Source organism: Carassius carassius, chromosome 31, assembly GCF_963082965.1.
Source record: "Carassius carassius chromosome 31, fCarCar2.1, whole genome shotgun sequence".
NCBI lineage: Eukaryota > Metazoa > Chordata > Actinopteri > Cypriniformes > Cyprinidae > Carassius > Carassius carassius.
In genome coordinates this window covers 8,667,993-8,686,959 of record NC_081785.1, presented here as the reverse complement: position 1 = coordinate 8,686,959, position 18,967 = coordinate 8,667,993, and the positions used below count along the sequence as shown (strand labels likewise).

The window sequence follows — 18,967 nt, the reverse complement described above, 5'->3', positions numbered from 1 at the left end:
ATATATTTATTCAGGTCCACAGAGGAAAAGAAAAATCATTTAGTAAATACTATATGGATTTGAAAATAAATCACTTTCTAAAAAACTTACTGTGAATCCTGTGAATAACACGGAGCAATATATTGTGACATTTGGGCTGCCCAAGCCCAACCCTTGCAGGCTTTAGTGTTGTGACACCTGCTGGTGCCAAGCAAGAGCAGCAGCATGTCTGAACAGGTGAAAGATGTGATGGGAGCGAGCACAAGGCAGACCACATCCAGCTGTGTCACTTTAAGACCTTTGTGTCCAATTGCACTTTCTCAATATTTCACACAGAGCAAAATTTTCAACATTCTCAGATTGTATTTTATATAAACATATTCGAAACGTCTAATAATGGGCACATTAAACAGCAAGTAAAAGTACATGGACATGACAGTAACAGCTCTGGTCTGTTTTTCTTCCCTCTGAGAGCAGATAATATTTAATACCAAACACATGATATTAAAACATACTGTATGTAATATATTAAACCAATCTCCAAGCTACAAAGTAATTAAATATAAAAATAGAAATAACTTCTTGTTACAAGCTTGAGGCAATCAAGTGTTTTTGATCAGTTTGAACCCTGACTAATATGATTCTGACATGCTGTAAACACCCAAACCAGTACATACATTTATCCTTCACACATAGCTTAACATACTAGTAAGAAAACAGAAACATTCAGAGGTATGTATAAAAACTCACATTTTGAATAAATTCAATGACAAAATGGCAAATACAATCAACGTTGATATTTTTCCCAGAGCATTAAAAGCAATTAATGCTTTACTGGGTTGTGGAGCGGTTCAAATGTTGCAAGTGTCTTATGTTTTCAGCACGTTCCATGTTTATGGAGTGACTCTATGCAATAGAAAGTGGCACCGAGGGCCCAGCTAGTCTCCACGTTATTTATTTGTCTTGCCAGCTGAAATTTAAACAGAATGACAGGGTTAAAGCAAATCACAGAATCACCCCTGACATTTGTTCTTCAAAACATTACAGATAAACACTGCTGCTAGTTAACGGTGTCCAAAAGTCACCACACACTAACTATTTCACAGTCCTATTTAGTCAGGAATCAAAAGCAAGAGTAGCACACACCTTCAGCTCTTTATCAGGCGGGAAGTCAAGTTCCTGAAGAAGTACAGAGATGTAGGTCAGATCCAAACACAGAAACGGAGACTCCTTTATTCCTCCGGCTGACATGTTATTGCACACTGGAGCAGAAGAGTTCATGATTTTTTTTTTTAAGCAAAAGTAAACGGAGTGGATTATTTTTTCAATTTATGCATTTACATTTATGCATTCGGCAGATGCTTTTTTCAAAGTGGCTGCATTCAAGGTCTTCATTTGCATTTGAGCAGCTCTAATAATCTAACATTATAGTAATAATGGCACCATGACATTAAATTTTTCCTGCAGCAAGTTTTATATATAATGCTCTCCAACGCTGCATTTATTTAATAAAAATACAGTGAAAACAGTGATATTGTGAAATAGTAGTAGAATTTATCATATCTGTATTCTATTTTAACATTTAACATGTTACGTGATCCTTCAAAATTTTATGAAATACATCAGTTAATCACGTCTTAATAAAACTGTTGTCCATTTATGTTAAAAACAGTACAGTGCAATAAAAATGTTTAACAATCACTGTAGTCTGACAAGGTAGGCATAGTAAGAGTTAAAGTAGGCAAAGGTGGTCCTCTTTTTAATATATTCCTATGTGTAAGGGTTGAATGCCCTAAATGGCACCTAGTAAAGACAACTTTATCATACCTAGATTGGAAATGCATTTTAAAAAATGAATGGATGAATTAAGAACATTCTTATACTAGGATTTATTTAATGAAACTTATTTTACATGACATTTATTCCACTCCGTTTGGTGCATGGGAAACACTTATTATTATTAATAATCTTGAAAACAGATGTGCTTATTAATATTTTTGTGGAAAGCCTGATCCCCCCCCCCCCAGGATTCCTTGATGAATGGAAAGTTTTGAAAAACTTTAAAAAAAATATATATATATATATATTTTCTTTTAAAAAAATTACTGATATTTGTCATATACTGACACAATAAAATCAGTCAATCACACTTACCTTTCTTGGCACCTTCAATGTAATCACTGACTCTGACAGTCCCCCCTATGCTTTCATCTGAGTCAGAGACACAGAAAGTTAATGTAATTTAGTAAACTAAAAAAAATAAAGTCTTATTATTTTCTTCACTTAAATCTGAAAAACATGTTTGAATGAAAGCTAATGACAGCAATCAAACTAATCTCATACCAATGAGGCCCAGATCCACAGCCCTGTCGTAGTAGTAGGAGAATGCGTAGAAGTCCATGTCTTTCACTCCCTCGATTTTTTTCACACGTTTGTAGATCATCTTTTCTACTTTTGTTAGGCAAGTCTCATAGATGGGCTCCCCTTAAAGAGAGCAAACACACAAGTGATGCTGTTTAAGCTGGATGATTGACACAAAATGTATTGTAATTAACAAATTAAATTAAACAGTTACATTATTATTTAATAATAATTTTTATCATAACTATTATGTACCTTAGAAAGCACCACTAAATAAATAATAAATTAATAAAAAAACCTTTTTTTCTAAAATATCATATTATAATGATAAAACTTCGGAGAGTGAAACTGAATGTACAGAAAGATGAACATACAAAAACCTAACCCAGCCAGACAGTATTTTCCATACCTGCTTTCTGTCCTTTAATAGTGTAGAGTACTTCAGCATGCTCCCACTGTCCAGAGTAATCTGGGGCGAGACATGGACTAACCAGCTCTTGGGGGACTGCTACTGAAAATAAAAACACACACACACACACAGCAACCAAATTAATTATTTATGGACATCACACTTTTTTTTACCAGTTCTATATTGCCACCTGGTGGTTAAACATAAAAACGGGTTTACACAAACACATGTATGTCTTCGCTTATAATAACATTACAGCCCACTCAGAGAGAAGCGGGATACACTTACACAATGGACAAAACTATAAACAAAGAAATCTGATTACATCTGTAGAGTAATAAATTAGAATCGGAGTAGTAAACTGCAGGCGGAAGCTATTGCACTGATGGCAGTTTTCCTCGCTGGCCTCAGCTAAATCCAGTGCAACAGCTGGCCACCAAGGAATTAATCTTCAGTGCATTATTAAGAGATTAGATAATGGCTTATTTATCAAGTGAATGAGGACTTTAAAAGCCAAAGATGAAGAGAGATTGTAGACCACATACAAGGCTGTCCTTTAGTCCCTCCCAACACAGCAAGTCTGGTTGACATCAACCCCAGGCCAAGATAACTACAGAGAAAAAGAACACACATTAATTGGATGAATATACAAAACAATTATTATTATTATTATTATTAATTTATTTTTATTTTATTAAATGTTTAATAGGAATTAATATATATACAGATATAACATAAATAAAAATTTATATTTCATATGAGTTATTGAGATATGAGAATTGCACACTTCTGAAGCAATACACAGATGACCTCACATACAATCCTCATCACCATCTTGCCTTTCAAATGTCAGTGAGTACAGACATTGGTTGGTCCCTGCAGGAGGGTTTGTTGTGTCCAATCTCCCTCCATGAATAACTAGTAATTCTAGTAATCTGGAGATGAGTCCCGAGATGGGATTGTAATTTGAGGCTTGTGTGATTACGCTCTAATCAGGAGAGCGAGGGGAGGCAAACACTTGTGCTGCCTGCACTAAACACTGAGCTCACATAACCTAGAAAGCCCTGTCCGAGCAGAGGAACCAACGGGTGGGGGTGTCAAACATGGGCCAGAGGTTTGACCCTATTGCTAGAGGATTGCAAGTCACATCACTGTACAGAAAAGCCACAGAGAAAGTTGAAGTTTTTAAACATATGGAGTAATATGGTGATACTGTATTTCTGAGTGCTGAAGATTATTAAATGGGATGGGATTAATGAAGACTAATCTGATGGCTGCATGATATTGCACTATATCAGTTATTGGCCGACAGGCTTCATCGTGTAGTGAATGCTTTTGGACACATTTTTATGCTTGTTTATTGCAAAATGAGTGACATTCTTAATTATGTCAGCTTGCACATTCTTAAAACAATATCGCACACCAGAAGTATCAGTATCAGATCAATATTCAGAAATTCAACATCTAATAATGCTTTATTCATTACATGATTTGCCACACAATTCTGATGCCAACCTAAGCCCCGGTCACTTTACCTGTGTGAGTAGAGAGTGTGACTGATGTTGAACATCTGAAACGATGTCACATAATCAATTGGCAAGGTCTGGATGGTTTTCTGCACAGGAACAAAACACAAACAATCAAATATTGATGCATTACAGGTTGCTTTCTTCTCTTCTACTTTCTAAGTAGAAATTTGGTAGAATGACAAATATTACTATTCTAATACTAATCTCATCACCACCTGCTTCAGCAAGTTTATTGTCAAGACTACATATTTAACACAATATCTGTCATCAACTATAACTATGCAGAAATCGGCAAAGCACTTCTCCTCTGAGCTCATGTTTGAAACTAAAGCACTCGGAGAAACGGAGTAATGACATTATAAATTGGTCCTCAATCCCCTGTACAAGACCTGACCTAGTTCAAGAGCAAGAATCTCTCGAACTCTCTCAGCCCAATGTACAACATCCGTTATGTATCGGATTAGCAGGACATTTGCGGATTAAATTAATGCATAGGATGGGAGACCATCAAGGTAGTTTGTTAGGAGTGACATGGCTTCATTAGAGGGGATTTAGAGCTATATGTGCACATATATGCATATACATAACTCACTTCATCCTGTAGAGCAAATGTGATCTGGGTCGAGCCCCCTCCTAAATCCAGCATGCCTACTGTGGGAGTGTCAGTACCATGAAGACCACCTGTGAGCGAGAGAGAGAGAGATTTTAAATAATTATATTAATATCAAACCAAACATTTTCAAGTAACAGTAAAGAAAAAAAAATGCATTAGGGCAGGGTAATAAATTTGTGTCCAAATTAATCTGTCATTGTTCTATCAGTTACGGCATGAAATATAATGTGACTACTAAGATTTTCTTACCTGCTAAAAAGTTGATGGTAATCCAAGCTGACATGCCTATGTTAATACAAATGTTCATTAGACTTAAGACTTTTAGAGACCTTTTTAAGACCTGTACCAATACAATTAATATCATATGAGCAGCGTAGGGCAATGTCTATGATTTCATATTAAACTGTAAAATGTCTGTAAATCATGACTTACAGTTCAGATACAGGTTTTCAAGTAATCAAAAGGCTATATAAAATAATGAACTTCACAATTGGGCATTTAAACATTTTTTAAGAAAAGGGATGTATCAAAAGTATCAACTATATAATTTAAACCATTATCATCAATCATTATTTAAATAGCATAAATATATATCTTAGAGCCTTAATCGTTTAGATTTGATGATCCATCGGTTCACATCGGTTCACATTTACAACTTATGTTTGCATAATTGGTCTGAGCAAAAACATCAAGACAGGCTTATTGAAATTGCATATAGCATTATCGTATATAGCTAAAAAAACGGACTTTATTTTAAGGGCCATGAAATAAATGATGACCAACATTATCAGTGTACCAAAGGTACATAAAAACATAGGTATATAAAAACATCATATGAGACCTTTAAAGTATAACAAATCTAAGCTATCGTACCATTACAAAGTTTAGGGTTGGTAAGATTTTTTTATGTTTTTGAAAGAAGTGTCTTATGCTCAAAAAGGCTGCAATTTATTAGATCAAAAACACTGTAAAATTGCTGTGCGGGCAAAGCTGAATTTTCAGAAGCCATTTTACTCCAGCCATCAGTCTCACATGTTTCTTCAGAAATCATTCTAATATGCTGATTTGCTGCCAAAGGAACATTTTTTATTATTATCAATGCTGAAAACAACTGCATTGCCCATTATTTAAGTGGAAACCAAGATACTTTTTTTTCTTTGATTAATAAAAGTATTTATTTCAAATAGAAACCTTTAGTAACATTATAAATGTCTTTGCTGTCACATTTGATTAATGTAATTAATTATCGCTGAATAAAAAAATTGTAATTTCTTTTTTTTTTTTTTTACAAATCTGACCAAAACGTTTGAACAGGAGTGTACAACATATGCTGGTGAATTTAGAGAGTTTAGCATTAACATCAAGTCAAGGGCCGACTGGATCACAAAGACACAGAATGAGTGCATCATTGGATCTTTATGCTAAAACTCTTATAAACTGTATGTTTGTTTTGAATGTAGGTTACTTCTTAACAAAGAATGGGGCTTTAGCACTCAGAAATAACCAAACTCGCTTAGTGTCTATAAACTCCAATCCCTGCTCTCTCCCTGACATATACTACTTAGGCACAGCATTAACAATAAGTCTGTATGATTCGCTGTGATGGACTAATCTGGTTGGGTAAGCTTGTGCGTCCAGGAGAGTTTAGACTCACACTGATAATAAGACTCAGATTATCCGGTTATGGGACCTGCAGAGTTTAAACATTCATTTTACAACAAAATCTCAAATACAAATTGCTGCCCATTAAGAAAAGCAACTAGTATGTCAACAAAAAAAGTATTATCAACTTGGCTATTGCAAAAAAACTAGTTTTTGTATCTTTAAAAAGGACTTTACTGCATAGCAAATTAATGGGTGCTAATCTGTTTGCTGAGATTATAGTGCACACGGGACATTATCCCCTGGGCTCATTATTACTTGCGTGAACTATTTTAAAGGATTGACTTAAAGTCCCATATATGCATTATCTATCTTTAAAATACACACAGCTCAAGCTATTACTGAAGAAAATTACAATTTACAACTTATATCTTCCTTCCAGAAGTGCAAATGCTTGACCGCAGTGACCAGAGGCTTTTGACGACTATGTACAGTAACATTTGCTGGTTTCACATTCATGGTGGACAGATTTGAGCATGGATCATAGCACAGCAAAACACTGCAAAATTACAATCATGGAAATGAGAAGCAACGTCATGTTTTGAACATTCAGGATGTGCTTCCTTAGGTTTCCGAATATAAACCCTAACATTTTAAAACACTGCTCTAACCAGCCCATACTACAAATTCATAATAAATTATAAATATCTTTTTGTTGTTTCTTTTCTTTCTTCTTTTTTTTTAGGTTTTACCATCTTTAGTAGCACTGGTATTTTAATGGGAAATATATTTACCACTCCACAGTGATATTTTAGTATTATTATATTATTTAATAACATTTTTAATTATTTTTTTATTTTCAGTTTTTGAGCTAAGTTTAAGTTTTAGTAATTGTGTTATGTACTTTCATCCTTTTTATATTGTTTAAAGATTTACATTTAATTATTTATTTATTTTTATTATTATTGTATTATTGTTTTGGTAATTTTAGTCGTTTTATTTCATTTAGTTGCCAATCCAACATTTATAATATACATTGTCATCTGTTTGAACTTTCAGGACGTGCTTCCTAGGTTTCCGAATATTTAAACAATAACTTAAAAATGTGCTGCCACTCAAAGCTTTTGTGGTTTGTTAGCTCAGACTGTAAAGTCTAAAAAGTGACCCTGGAATAGATTATTCCTTTCAAAATTCAATCCAAACAGATATCATTGGCTACACAGTGCTTAATTATCTAAATTATAAATTATAATCTATTGCAATTTTAAAAATTATTACTCTTTTTATTATGAAACTGACATTATTAACATATGGGACAGGAGTGATTAACACAATACCTTCATCTGTGCCATCCATGATTGACACACTGTCTGGTCTATACAGAAACAAGGATTCGCTAAACACCTCCCTCACCTGGAGCAAAGAGACTTTAGAGTTAACACAGCATGACATTACAGATACTGAAATAATTACCATATACTAAGTCGACTGGTTGAACACGAAATGCCTGAAGACATAGCTCTAGTCTCGATAACCTTTAACACACTTCTATAATATTTACTAAACCTTTAATGAATTTAAATAAATAATAGATGTTACTTCCCCCTTTACAGTTTACTGTTGATTTGGAACTTTGCATTGCAGCATTTCTAATGTTACCGTGTCATTTAGCATCTCCCAAATTGGGTTACAGTATTAAAACCTATGACAGATTAATAAATGTGAATGCAATTCAGACGCCATAATCGTATGCATTTAGTTAACTGAAAGCACTGGCCATGAGTACTAACTGTTTGAGGGTATATAGTGAATGTTCACTTGGCGGCTAATGGTTCTCTGACCTTGTCCAGCAGGATTGTGGCCTTCTCACCAGGCAGCAGTCTGAGCCCTGCTGTGGCTCGGAGTATGAGAGGGGAAGAACCCCATAATCTCTCAGGAACAGTGTCTTTAGCAACTTTTAACAGTTCCAAAAGTCCCTCCTTACTCTGTAAAACAACATTAATATCATCTTTAAACTCCACACAGAAAATATACTATCACAACCTTGAGGTTCACAATTATAAAACTTAATCACATTTTACTGGTTACCTTTTCTGGGTCATCAGCATATGCAGACAGTCCAGGTTTTATAGCTCTAAAAGTCTCATGGGCTAATTTGGGATCTTCTGTTAATACACAAAGACAAGCAGAAGAGACTTCTTTTCAAAAACATCTTTTAAAAACAAACTTTTGAAAGGTAATGTATATAACAGTACATTCATGTGTAACATTAATTGCAGTAGGTCTTCTCATGTTTGCATAATAAACAATATAAACAAATGTTTCAGCCTCTGATAAAATCCAACCATACTCTCCAGTTTGACCTTTAACCCATCAGGCTCAGCTATGATGTGTACATGCATGTATGTGCATGAGATAGTATGCCTAATGGCATAGACTATTTGCTGTCTATTATAATATGACAATCATAGGTTTAACAATAAAGGCTAAAGCAGCACTTAACTGATTTAGCTCAGAATTGGGATTTGATAACTATGGCATTAGACAAACAGTGTTGCACTAGGCAGTAAAACTAGTTTCTGTGGATAACGCCCACACAGTCAACATATCCATGGCTTTACTATAGCAACACTATGGTATTTGGCAGTAAGGTAACTTAATAAATAATTAGGTGAGAAAGCATTATGGTATTTCAATGACAGCCACAACTGTCAAAATATGGTTTGGCTACTAGTTTTCAAATATCAGTTTGTTTTATTTAAATAGTCAAATTTATCCAACAGGAAATACAAACATTTACCACAGTATTTCCACCAAAATACCATAGCTGTATTTATTGTTACTACTTTCTTACCATTTACCGATGACTTTATGGATTTTGGTGGGAAATATTACCATACTAATTTACCATAGAGCTATTTTATCATTATTTATAAACTATTACAGTCATTTCTGTGCTTTTGTCCTTTTTAATTATTATTTTTTTAATATTTCAATTTAGATTTTTTCTTTTAATTTATTTTCTTTTTATTTATTTTTATTTTATATATATTTTAGTAATTTTAGTAATTTTTTAATGTTTTATTTAATAACAATTACACTGCATGCTAATTTTTTTGTATATAGTGTACATATTTGAAGTTACCAGACTACATTTACAGAAGAAAGTTCTGAAGTCATTGTTATGAAAAAGCTTTTGTTATTTTGAACAGGCCGAAAATGCGGTCTTATTTGCAGTGTGTCCTTAAGTGGACTGAAATGGACAAGTGGACTCAAATACCTTTTAAATTTTAACATACCATTTGGCTCGATCTGAAATTTGAAAATGTGAATCCGGGTTCCAGTGCTTCCAGCATCAAACATAATGCCATACTGGAAATTATCACTGACCACCTGAGCTGAGGTCAACTGTTTATGGGTATCCATCCTATGCTGGGACATCTGGTCAGATACTGGTGGTTTGGAGTCGTCATAATGACGTTTGACGTAGGTGAGGTAGACCACCAGGCAGACCACAAACATAAAGATGAAAGCTAGCTTTGGGAACCTCATAATGGGAGCCAGAGGTGCATGATGTGGAGTCAATTTCCCAATGCAGCAGCAGGCTTCTCGACTCTCTCCACTACCTCCAAAACAACAACAACAAAACATCACAAAAAGGAGATTTAATTTGCTATAAAACTAGTCTGAAATATCACCCACCCAAGTGAAAACAATGTTGTCTGACTTACAAATAACAAACATTTACATGTTTAACAAATCCAAAACATATTTACATACCTGACAGTTCAAAATATAGCTATGTAAGGTATTCATTTAAGTGAATTGTCGATTTCCCGATATTTATCATCATTTTTTGACGCATTAAATCTGTTTGTGTCAATAAGCGCACACACACTAACGCTAAGTGAGAAAATGCAAACTAGAGATGCACCAAAACTGGTGTGGTGAGCATATTATTAATCCAAAATACTTACTTTATACTTTACTTTTACTTCATTTAAACTAACTTATGCTTCCTTCCTCAAGAACATAGTGTGAGAATGGATATCAATCAATCTCCGTATTATGAGTCAATGTAGTTATATATTTAAGACGGTTATACCTAGCTCTCTGTGGCGAGATCATACTCCTTCGAATGCGAGTCGTGTTTTCGGTGTCGATGAATACCCATTGTGATAATTTGCCATGATATTCCCTTTGAAATATCGTCAAAAGTCGTTCTTGTCTCGTTTTGATTACGTCAGTAACTTCCAGCGTGGAGGTGACGTGGAGCGAATAGCACGTCACACATTCCAATCAATATACTTCATTCGGAGGCTGCAGTTTCAAGTTTCGGGATCGCAATTCTAGGATCATATTTACTACTCGTTCCAATAGGTTTGTTCGACTTAAAGCGACGTTACATAGACTGATCGGTGTTTAACATCAAAAAGTACCGCGAGGACTGGAGAGCAGACGGCTCCGTAAGCTTTCGAAGCGCTCTCGCTGTAATGATACAAAGGCGCGCGCCCTCGTACACACCCAGCAGTGTACTGGCAGCAATGTTATAATGAACGACAGCGCTTATAAAATATAGGTTACAAATTACTTAATAATTTTTTTGAAGTTCAAATATTTTCGTTTGACAAATTCAGAATTATAGTTGATAATAATTGTCTTATATATTCATGAAGACACGCCTAAAAGTTATTTTGATTTTCAGTTTAGATTGTAAGAAAATACTTGGTTAATTGATACTTTTTTACCCAAAAAAGTCCTTTCGTTTTGAATGAGAAAAGTAGCCTAATTAAATCCCAGGGAAAGCGATTGGCCCTGAATTGCAGTATCTAAAAATGTTCCACTCACATATAATGGTTTTGATTATAATTTGAATCTGTTGATTTGCATTAGATCATTTGAGTCACATTTAATTGCACAAGAAAACAAAATATCAAAGTGGCATTAGTCTAAATATGTTTGTCTAAATTTTGAACAGTACATCTATTGTTTAATGATTTACAACCATACAATCTTCCATTAATGAAATAATTTGCTTGAAATGTGCCTGTCATATGAGCAACAAGTTCTGCACAAATTCTTTAAAGTTACCTTTGCCATTTTCAAGCCCCATTTCTACTGTTTAATGCTTTCCTCTTAAGCTCCTGAGACCCAGAGAGCCAATTAGCCTACACTTTCATTGTGCTGTTTTCAATATGGCACCAGCTGGTCTCTCCACCGCAAGGCCCTGTGAGTTTTGTTAAAGTTTACCAGGCTGTGGCAGCTACATGACCTGTGGCACATCTCCATTCATTACCTTAATTAACCATCATATTTAGGCCTGTTGTATGGTCCAGTCTGTGGTTCCCTCCTACACTTTCTCATGCAACATGTGATGCCCCCATCCGAGCATGAATTTAAGCCAATGAGTGACCCATAATGAGGGCAATGGAGATGGTTTTGATGATATTCATTTGACGCTTCCCATTGAGTGTGTCTGCGAGCACAGTGCAAGCTTGAAAGGACCATATGACACAAGGTCCAACAGGGGGTGAGGGGCAACGGCCCCCTTAATATTAGACCATTCTCACTTATCAAAAATCAGTGTGGGCGGACAGCTGTGGGGGGGAAGGGGATTATGGCCATCCCTCCAAACTGTTGCACTCTGACCACCCCCCTCAAAGAACAATGCATACATGACTTCCCCTACACTGTATAAAATAAACTGTTGAGAATACTTTAAAAAGTAAGGCAACAATAGATTTTTAGTTCTGCTCAATAAAGATACTTTGTTGAGCCAATGTAAATTTGTTTGTTCATGCAATGCTGATTTTCTTATTTTACTAATGGAAAAAATATTGTCACAGCAACTGAAACAAGCATTACTGTTGTTCCTGGAATAAAAATACAATGTTTAAAAAGTCACCACATTATCAAATTTATGTTTGTTTACAAATGACAAACGTGAAAGGATACGTTAGTCTAATAAGCAGACAACATTGTTTTTGTTTGAAAGACAACTTACGAGACTAAGATACTTAGGAAATGGATGTAAGTGGCTGAACTCTTCAAAACCAGACATACAAACCTAAAGAACGTTTACAACCGAACAAATGTTAAAAAGATGAGCTCTTTACATCACATTATAACAAATAACTGTGAATACAATTACATTAAAAAAAACTCTTAACACTAGCTTGCTCTATTCTTTTTCTATTCTATCTGTTTTCTTTTTATTTGCTACGTGTACTGCATTTAAGCTAACAGACTTGTTATAGCACTTATATATCATTGCTCTTTTGTTGTTTTTGATTGCTTCCATTGTCCTCATTTGTAAGTCGCTTTGGATAAAAGCGTCTGCTAAATGACTAAATGTAAATGTAAAGAATGGAGAGAGAGAAAAAAGGGAAGGAAGGTCAAGAAGTGCATGTATTGCTGATAAAAGGAGTTTTCAAAAAACTTCTGCTGTTCATTGTCTTTGTTTAGATGAAGAGACAGTGTTAGTTCTCCACCACAAGTCTTTCTGGGTAATTTATATTCCAGTGTGTTTGTCTGAACAAGTTTTCTTCAGTAACTACTTTTCCACTCACACACTTAAACTCCTCAATCAATCAGAGTTTTAATATGTGATTAAAAAAAAAAATCAGTGTAAATTATAAGATGACTTACTTGTTTTCACTTCCATAAATTGTACATTTAATAGTATTTTACTGTAAAAACAAAAACTGAACGGAACAATGATTATGTTTTTACTGCATTTTTATAATCTTTTACAATTAAAATTACTTTTTGTATGGTGCATGTAAGCTCCTTATAGCTTTCAGGCAATTTAATGTTTCATGGTCCCTTAATCACAAATTTTTAACAATGATGATTAAACCTGAGTCTTTAGACTCAGATGACGTAAAATGGGTGGAAATACAAAGACCATCACCGATAACCCCAAACACCCCTATTAAGGTGAAACATAATATTTCATAATTTCAAAACAAGTTCCCAAAATCCAGATGGATTTACTAGTCTAAATTAATTTAATCTAATAAATTTCCCTATATGCAAATGTTGCATGTTTGCATAGCAAATTTGCATATTTATCCTATACAAACGTATTTTTCTCTTAATTCATTGGCGTTCAATGGATCATGTAATAATGTGATCGCCTCTGTGTAAACGTCCTTCATTCTGATATTTATACCACTTGTACAAGTCTTTTAATTGTATTTCGTTATTATAAACTCTGTTTCATAATAGCATAGATAATTTTTTTCAGGTCTATACTCACACACAGAAAATAAGATATCTAAGATCTTCCTAGAATGAAACACTAGTCTAACCCTGCTCTGTTAATCTGAGAATAAAAGACCTAGGAACATTCAATATAACATTATATGTACTGTAACGGAATTAGTTATTGTTCCTTATTATCAGAGTGTTTTTTTTTTCAGGAAGCATAGCCGGGAATTCCCTGAAAATCCTATTGAACACACATTTTGATTTCATTTTTGTATCTTGTTTCTTTTCGTGTAGAAGGCAGTGTAAATAATCCAATGTGATTAGGCCATGTTTTTTTTTTTTTTTTTACTTTCACTTAAGGCTCTTAAGGATCTAACATTGTTGCTCTCTATGTAACAGAGTGAGCAGACGATTGACACAAGCAATTACAACCAAACTGTACCCCATATCTGAACATCAGAAACAGACCTCCTGGAAGAGTCACATTTTAACACACTGTTTATATGTCCCACGTGGACTGCATATACAATAACTATAGAGGATATATTGAAGAAATTAGACATTTCTTGCTGTCCAGATGTTCTTGTAATCCAACTGAAGATTTAAGAGATGTAATAGGAGTCATCGATTAACAATTATTCTAATATACTTATTGTGAATAAAATCCTGCTCTAAATCCTTCCTAATAATCCTTCTTATACAGAATCACGTGTATTACATGTATGTGAAAGAGTGTACATAGAGAGGGGGGGGGCAATCACATGGTATAGCCTGTCTTTCAGTATTTTCTGATTAAGGCAAAGTATTATAGATGTATTTAAAAATGATGAGAGATTTTTAACTAGAACCCATTCTGAAAGCATTGCAAAGCTTTTGACCACCAATACTTAATGCTGATTTAACGTTATGAGATTCTTCAAGCTCCTTTAATTGTTAATTATGAACTAAGAGTCAAGTCATGCAACAATCAAAAATCATCTTTATTGCTACGCAATTATATTTCACAGAATAATTAGGTGAACTATAGTTCATTCATTATTCATGACTGTTGAAAACCACACATTTAACCAACCTTACTTTTCTTGCAGATCAGTTTGAAAAAAAGAATATCTTTTAAAAGCTTCATCAAGATGCATTAACTTCTAGAAGTGTTCCTCGAAGTTGTATGTTGACAAAACTTTTATCTTCTTCCTTTTTTCTTCTTAAATTGGGTTTTTGTATGCAATCACAAAAAGGTCATTATGTATGTGAGGCAATTATAATCTTCTTTTGTTTTCAGACCAAATGTCGCATTTGGAAAAGTTCATAGTTACTGTAATAAGCATAATTCACCTTTTTTTGTGAGTCATTATGCAAGTGTGTCTTTCGCAGAGAATGTCAGAAAATTTTGCCTCCAATGTAAACTGTGAAATGTGCAAGATCTTTATAATAAAAAAAGAGTTTCTAATTAAAAAAAAAAAAAATTCAACTTAGATTATTTCCTTGATTTTAGGATAATTTTTTAAGTGTACCATGATATGATTTTCCAAAAAAAATAAAAAATAAATCAGTTTGTCCTTAGTGAAGGTAAAAGCCCTGAGATTTCCCCTGATGCTCTGCTGCACGTTAAAACCTCATCCATTTGTTATGGATGGCTTGTTCAAATCCAATTCTCATCCACCAACATTCTACCATTTATAGATGGAATATAAAAGGATAAAAGGGCTAATGCCTTTTGATTCATTATATAATGTTTTTTCTGAGAACAGACAAGGGAAATAATAATAATAATGGAATAATTTAAATACATTTACTTTAGTTAATGTGCTCTGCGTGGGCTTGGCTAATCTCAAAGAAATGTTCCGTAAATCACAAAAACAGGGAGAAACCCAACTAAAAGCATATCCTCTCTGAATCTCTCACCATCAATTACTTTAGTTTATTAGAGCAAAAATAAATGAGTAAAATAAAATAATGCACATAATCTGTCCTACTACCAAAATGCACTGACAACCTGAAACACAAGTTTAGTATGTAATAAATGCTGAGGAAACCCACATGAATAATAGACTGAATAAAGTCACCTCTAACATCTAACAGTATAATTATGTATTTGTTTAATTTATGATAAAATATGTATTTGATAAACTGCAATAAATGAGAAATAGTATTAATTAAAATTAATTTAGTATGCATTTGTCATAATGAATAAATGTTTTTCACACACCCAGTTTGTTAAATTCGTCTGTAATTAAAAAATTATGGTAATATCCTTCATTTCCTATTAGTCAACATTTTAAAAAACTTCACATATGCACTTTATAATTATAATTAAATTTTTGGCAATTATGAATTTCTGACTTTCATATATATTTCACAAAAATATGTATGAATATATATGCAAAAATCATGGTCTTTTCCATTTCCACACTTTTGTACGGCAGTGCATGTTGCTATAAGTGCATAACTCTCATTTCAGGGACTGGTATTAATCAAACAGATCCAGTGGTCTGTCCACTTTAACATCTCTTACAATATCATGCTTAACAACATGAAAGAAAACAATGCTTCTGGTATTTTTTAGCAACAGATTTGATGGCCTGTCCACTTTGACATCACTTTCTATACCAATTCCATGCTTTACAGTAAAAAAAAAACACTGCTTTGGTATTAGCAATAAAATATTATGAGGATTAGCTGTTCTTTGTTCTAAAATGAAAGGATGATTACTGTCACTGTCTAAAATCCCCTTCGCATGCACCAGAAAGCCAGCCGGCAGAGCTAAGATCAGCACTAAAGCATGTGATCTCAATTTTAACCAGAAATATAACAAAAACATATTTCTGTTTTATCATTGTAAGCCTTAAATAAAGTGTCCTTAACATAAGCATGTCACTGTGTTACAGCAACAGGAGAGGAGCTTTTACTGGAAAACCAGATTTGAATGAAAATGCATTCAGAGCTTGTTAAAGTCAGTAAATAATAAATTACATCAAGCAGCTCAAGTACTCAAGCCCTAAATCTTACAGCCCTCTCTCAAAGTCTCCCTTCTTTTGTTCAGCTCTGTTTGCCACCCCGTTGTCATTAACGCTCATTGAGCTCTGAACAGGAACCGTTTAATATCCGAATAACCTGGTCATTTCATTGTTTTGTCTTAACAGGGTATTATTACAGTAATGAGAGCGAAATCAAATCACTTAATGCGTTATGTAGGATGGCTCTCAGCAAGCAAAATATGAAGAATAATTTCATTAGTGACTTCAGAATTCAGATTCAAGCATTCTTATGAACAAAATGGACACACATTATAAATTACTGGTGTGTCCATTGAGTGTGTATTTTGAGTTTGCTCACACACATATAGTGGCCCCAAAAACTGCTTACTTATTATGCATGAATGTTATTGAGTCAGTTAACAAAATATTAATTCAAGAGGCATTAGAACAAGATAACACAAGCACAAATTTCAAGTGAAATATTTCACCAAAGTTATTATAAATTCATAGATATTGACAACAATGCAACAACATTTTGTTCGGGGTCTGCAAGATTTTTCAGTGTTTTTGAAAGAAGCCTCTTATGCTCACCAAATATGCTCTGTTTTATCATAAATACAGTAAAACAGTATTGTGAAATTTTATCACAATTTAAAATAACCTTTCTATTTAAATATACCTTAAAATATATCATTTTTTACCTCAATATCTAATTGAAAAGTTTAAAATATAATGGCTAATCTTTCAGTAGTCTGAAGTCTTCAGAAATTATATTGATATGCTGATTTGATTCTCAAGAAACATTAGTTATTATCAATGTTGAAAACAGTTGTGCTGCTTAATATTTTTGTGGAAATTGTGATACATTTTTACCTCAGGATTCTTTGATGAACATAAAGTTTGATTAATAAAAAACAGCATATATTTTTAAATAGATTTTTTTTAGTATTCATTCAATTTAATGCACCCTTGCTAAAAAAAAGAAGTTATTTCAGAAACCTTTGATCTGTAGTGTAGGTCTTGTAAACACCACTATATCCAGTATATTGAGTATTTCAATTTAAGTTTTGAAGCCTTGGCCCATGACATATCAACAAAATTATAATCACAACAGAATGTTCTTCAAGATAAAAATAAACAAATCAAAATCATAAATTGCCTGATCACCATCTTTCTAACAGCTGCAGAGGACGCCGGCTGCCTGTCATTGAGGGAGGGAGACAGACGGGTCTCTAACATAGCTACACCTTTAGACTGAGGGCTGAATGTCTGGAATTTATGGCAGCTTTCATTGGCCAAGGCCCTCCGATGAGGCCGTATGACCAACATGTCAAAAAACCAATAGCATCACATTTCGGGGCATGGAAATGTCACCACAATTCCAGGCATTTTCCAGGTGGAACGTTAAAGAAAGTGACACACACTCCTGAAGTGTTTCCAGTTTTTTTGTTAAAATAAAAACTTTGCTAATATAATTTACCACAGAATCACATTCTCTATGATTAGCTTGTGATTAATCATGAGAATTCTGATTAATCACGATTAAATTGCCTTAATCTTAATAGATTAACGTAATCTTTAATCTTTAAAACACAAATAGCCTATTCGTTATTCATGTAAACAATCATCTTATTACCTTAACAAATTTAAGGTCAAATAAATTATTGCTGTCCAACGATTAATCGCATCCAAAATAAAAGTTTACATAATATATGTGTGTGTACTGTGTATTTATTATGTATATATAAATACACACACATACAGCAGATATTTTGAAAATATTTATATGTATATTATATTATATTATATTTATATGTATATATTATATTTATATCCATAAAATGTATATTATATATAAACATATTTAAAATATAAACATTTTATAAACATTTTTTCTTAAATATATACAGCATTTGTCTGTATTTATATAAACACAGTATATACACACATACTATGTAAACAAAAACTTTTATTTTGGATGAAATTAATCACGCTTAATCATTTGACAGCACTAACACACACACACACACACACACATATATATATATATATATATATATACAGTACAGACCAAAAGTTTGGACACACCTTCTCATTCAAAGAGTTTTCTTTATTTTCATGACTATGAAAATTGTAGATTCACACTGAAGGCAACAAAACTATGAATTAACACATGTGGAATTATATGTGGAATTATATACATAACAAAAAGTGTGAAAAAACAGAAAATATGTCATATTCTAAGTTCCTCAAAGTAGCCACCTTTTGCTTTGATTACTGCTTTGCA

The 18,967-nt window shown here is 33.4% G+C and overlaps 1 protein-coding gene across 3 annotated transcripts; it reads right to left on the bottom strand.

Annotated features, from left to right (window-relative positions):
- Window positions 1–322: 322 nt before the first annotated feature.
- On the bottom strand, window positions 323–10,917 carry LOC132111469 (ectonucleoside triphosphate diphosphohydrolase 6-like). 3 transcript variants are annotated; one of them, XM_059518799.1, is made up of 14 exons: window positions 10,599–10,917; window positions 9,793–10,115; window positions 8,582–8,658; window positions 8,335–8,478; window positions 7,831–7,906; window positions 5,141–5,176; window positions 4,871–4,959; window positions 4,285–4,364; window positions 3,295–3,359; window positions 2,750–2,848; window positions 2,323–2,463; window positions 2,134–2,190; window positions 1,126–1,241; window positions 323–949 (listed from the first exon to the last, which is right to left on the bottom strand). In XM_059518799.1, exons 1-14 carry the CDS (start codon window positions 10,619–10,621, stop codon window positions 857–859), a joined length of 1,419 nt encoding a protein of 472 aa, XP_059374782.1. In that variant the 5' UTR covers window positions 10,622–10,917; the 3' UTR covers window positions 323–856. The 3 variants fall into 3 exon arrangements, with proteins under 3 accessions (XP_059374782.1, XP_059374781.1, XP_059374784.1); XM_059518798.1 differs by having other exon boundaries at window positions 2,750–2,851; window positions 10,599–10,916; XM_059518801.1 differs by having other exon boundaries at window positions 2,750–2,851; window positions 9,793–10,119; window positions 10,599–10,913.
- Window positions 10,918–18,967: the final 8,050 nt, after the last annotated feature.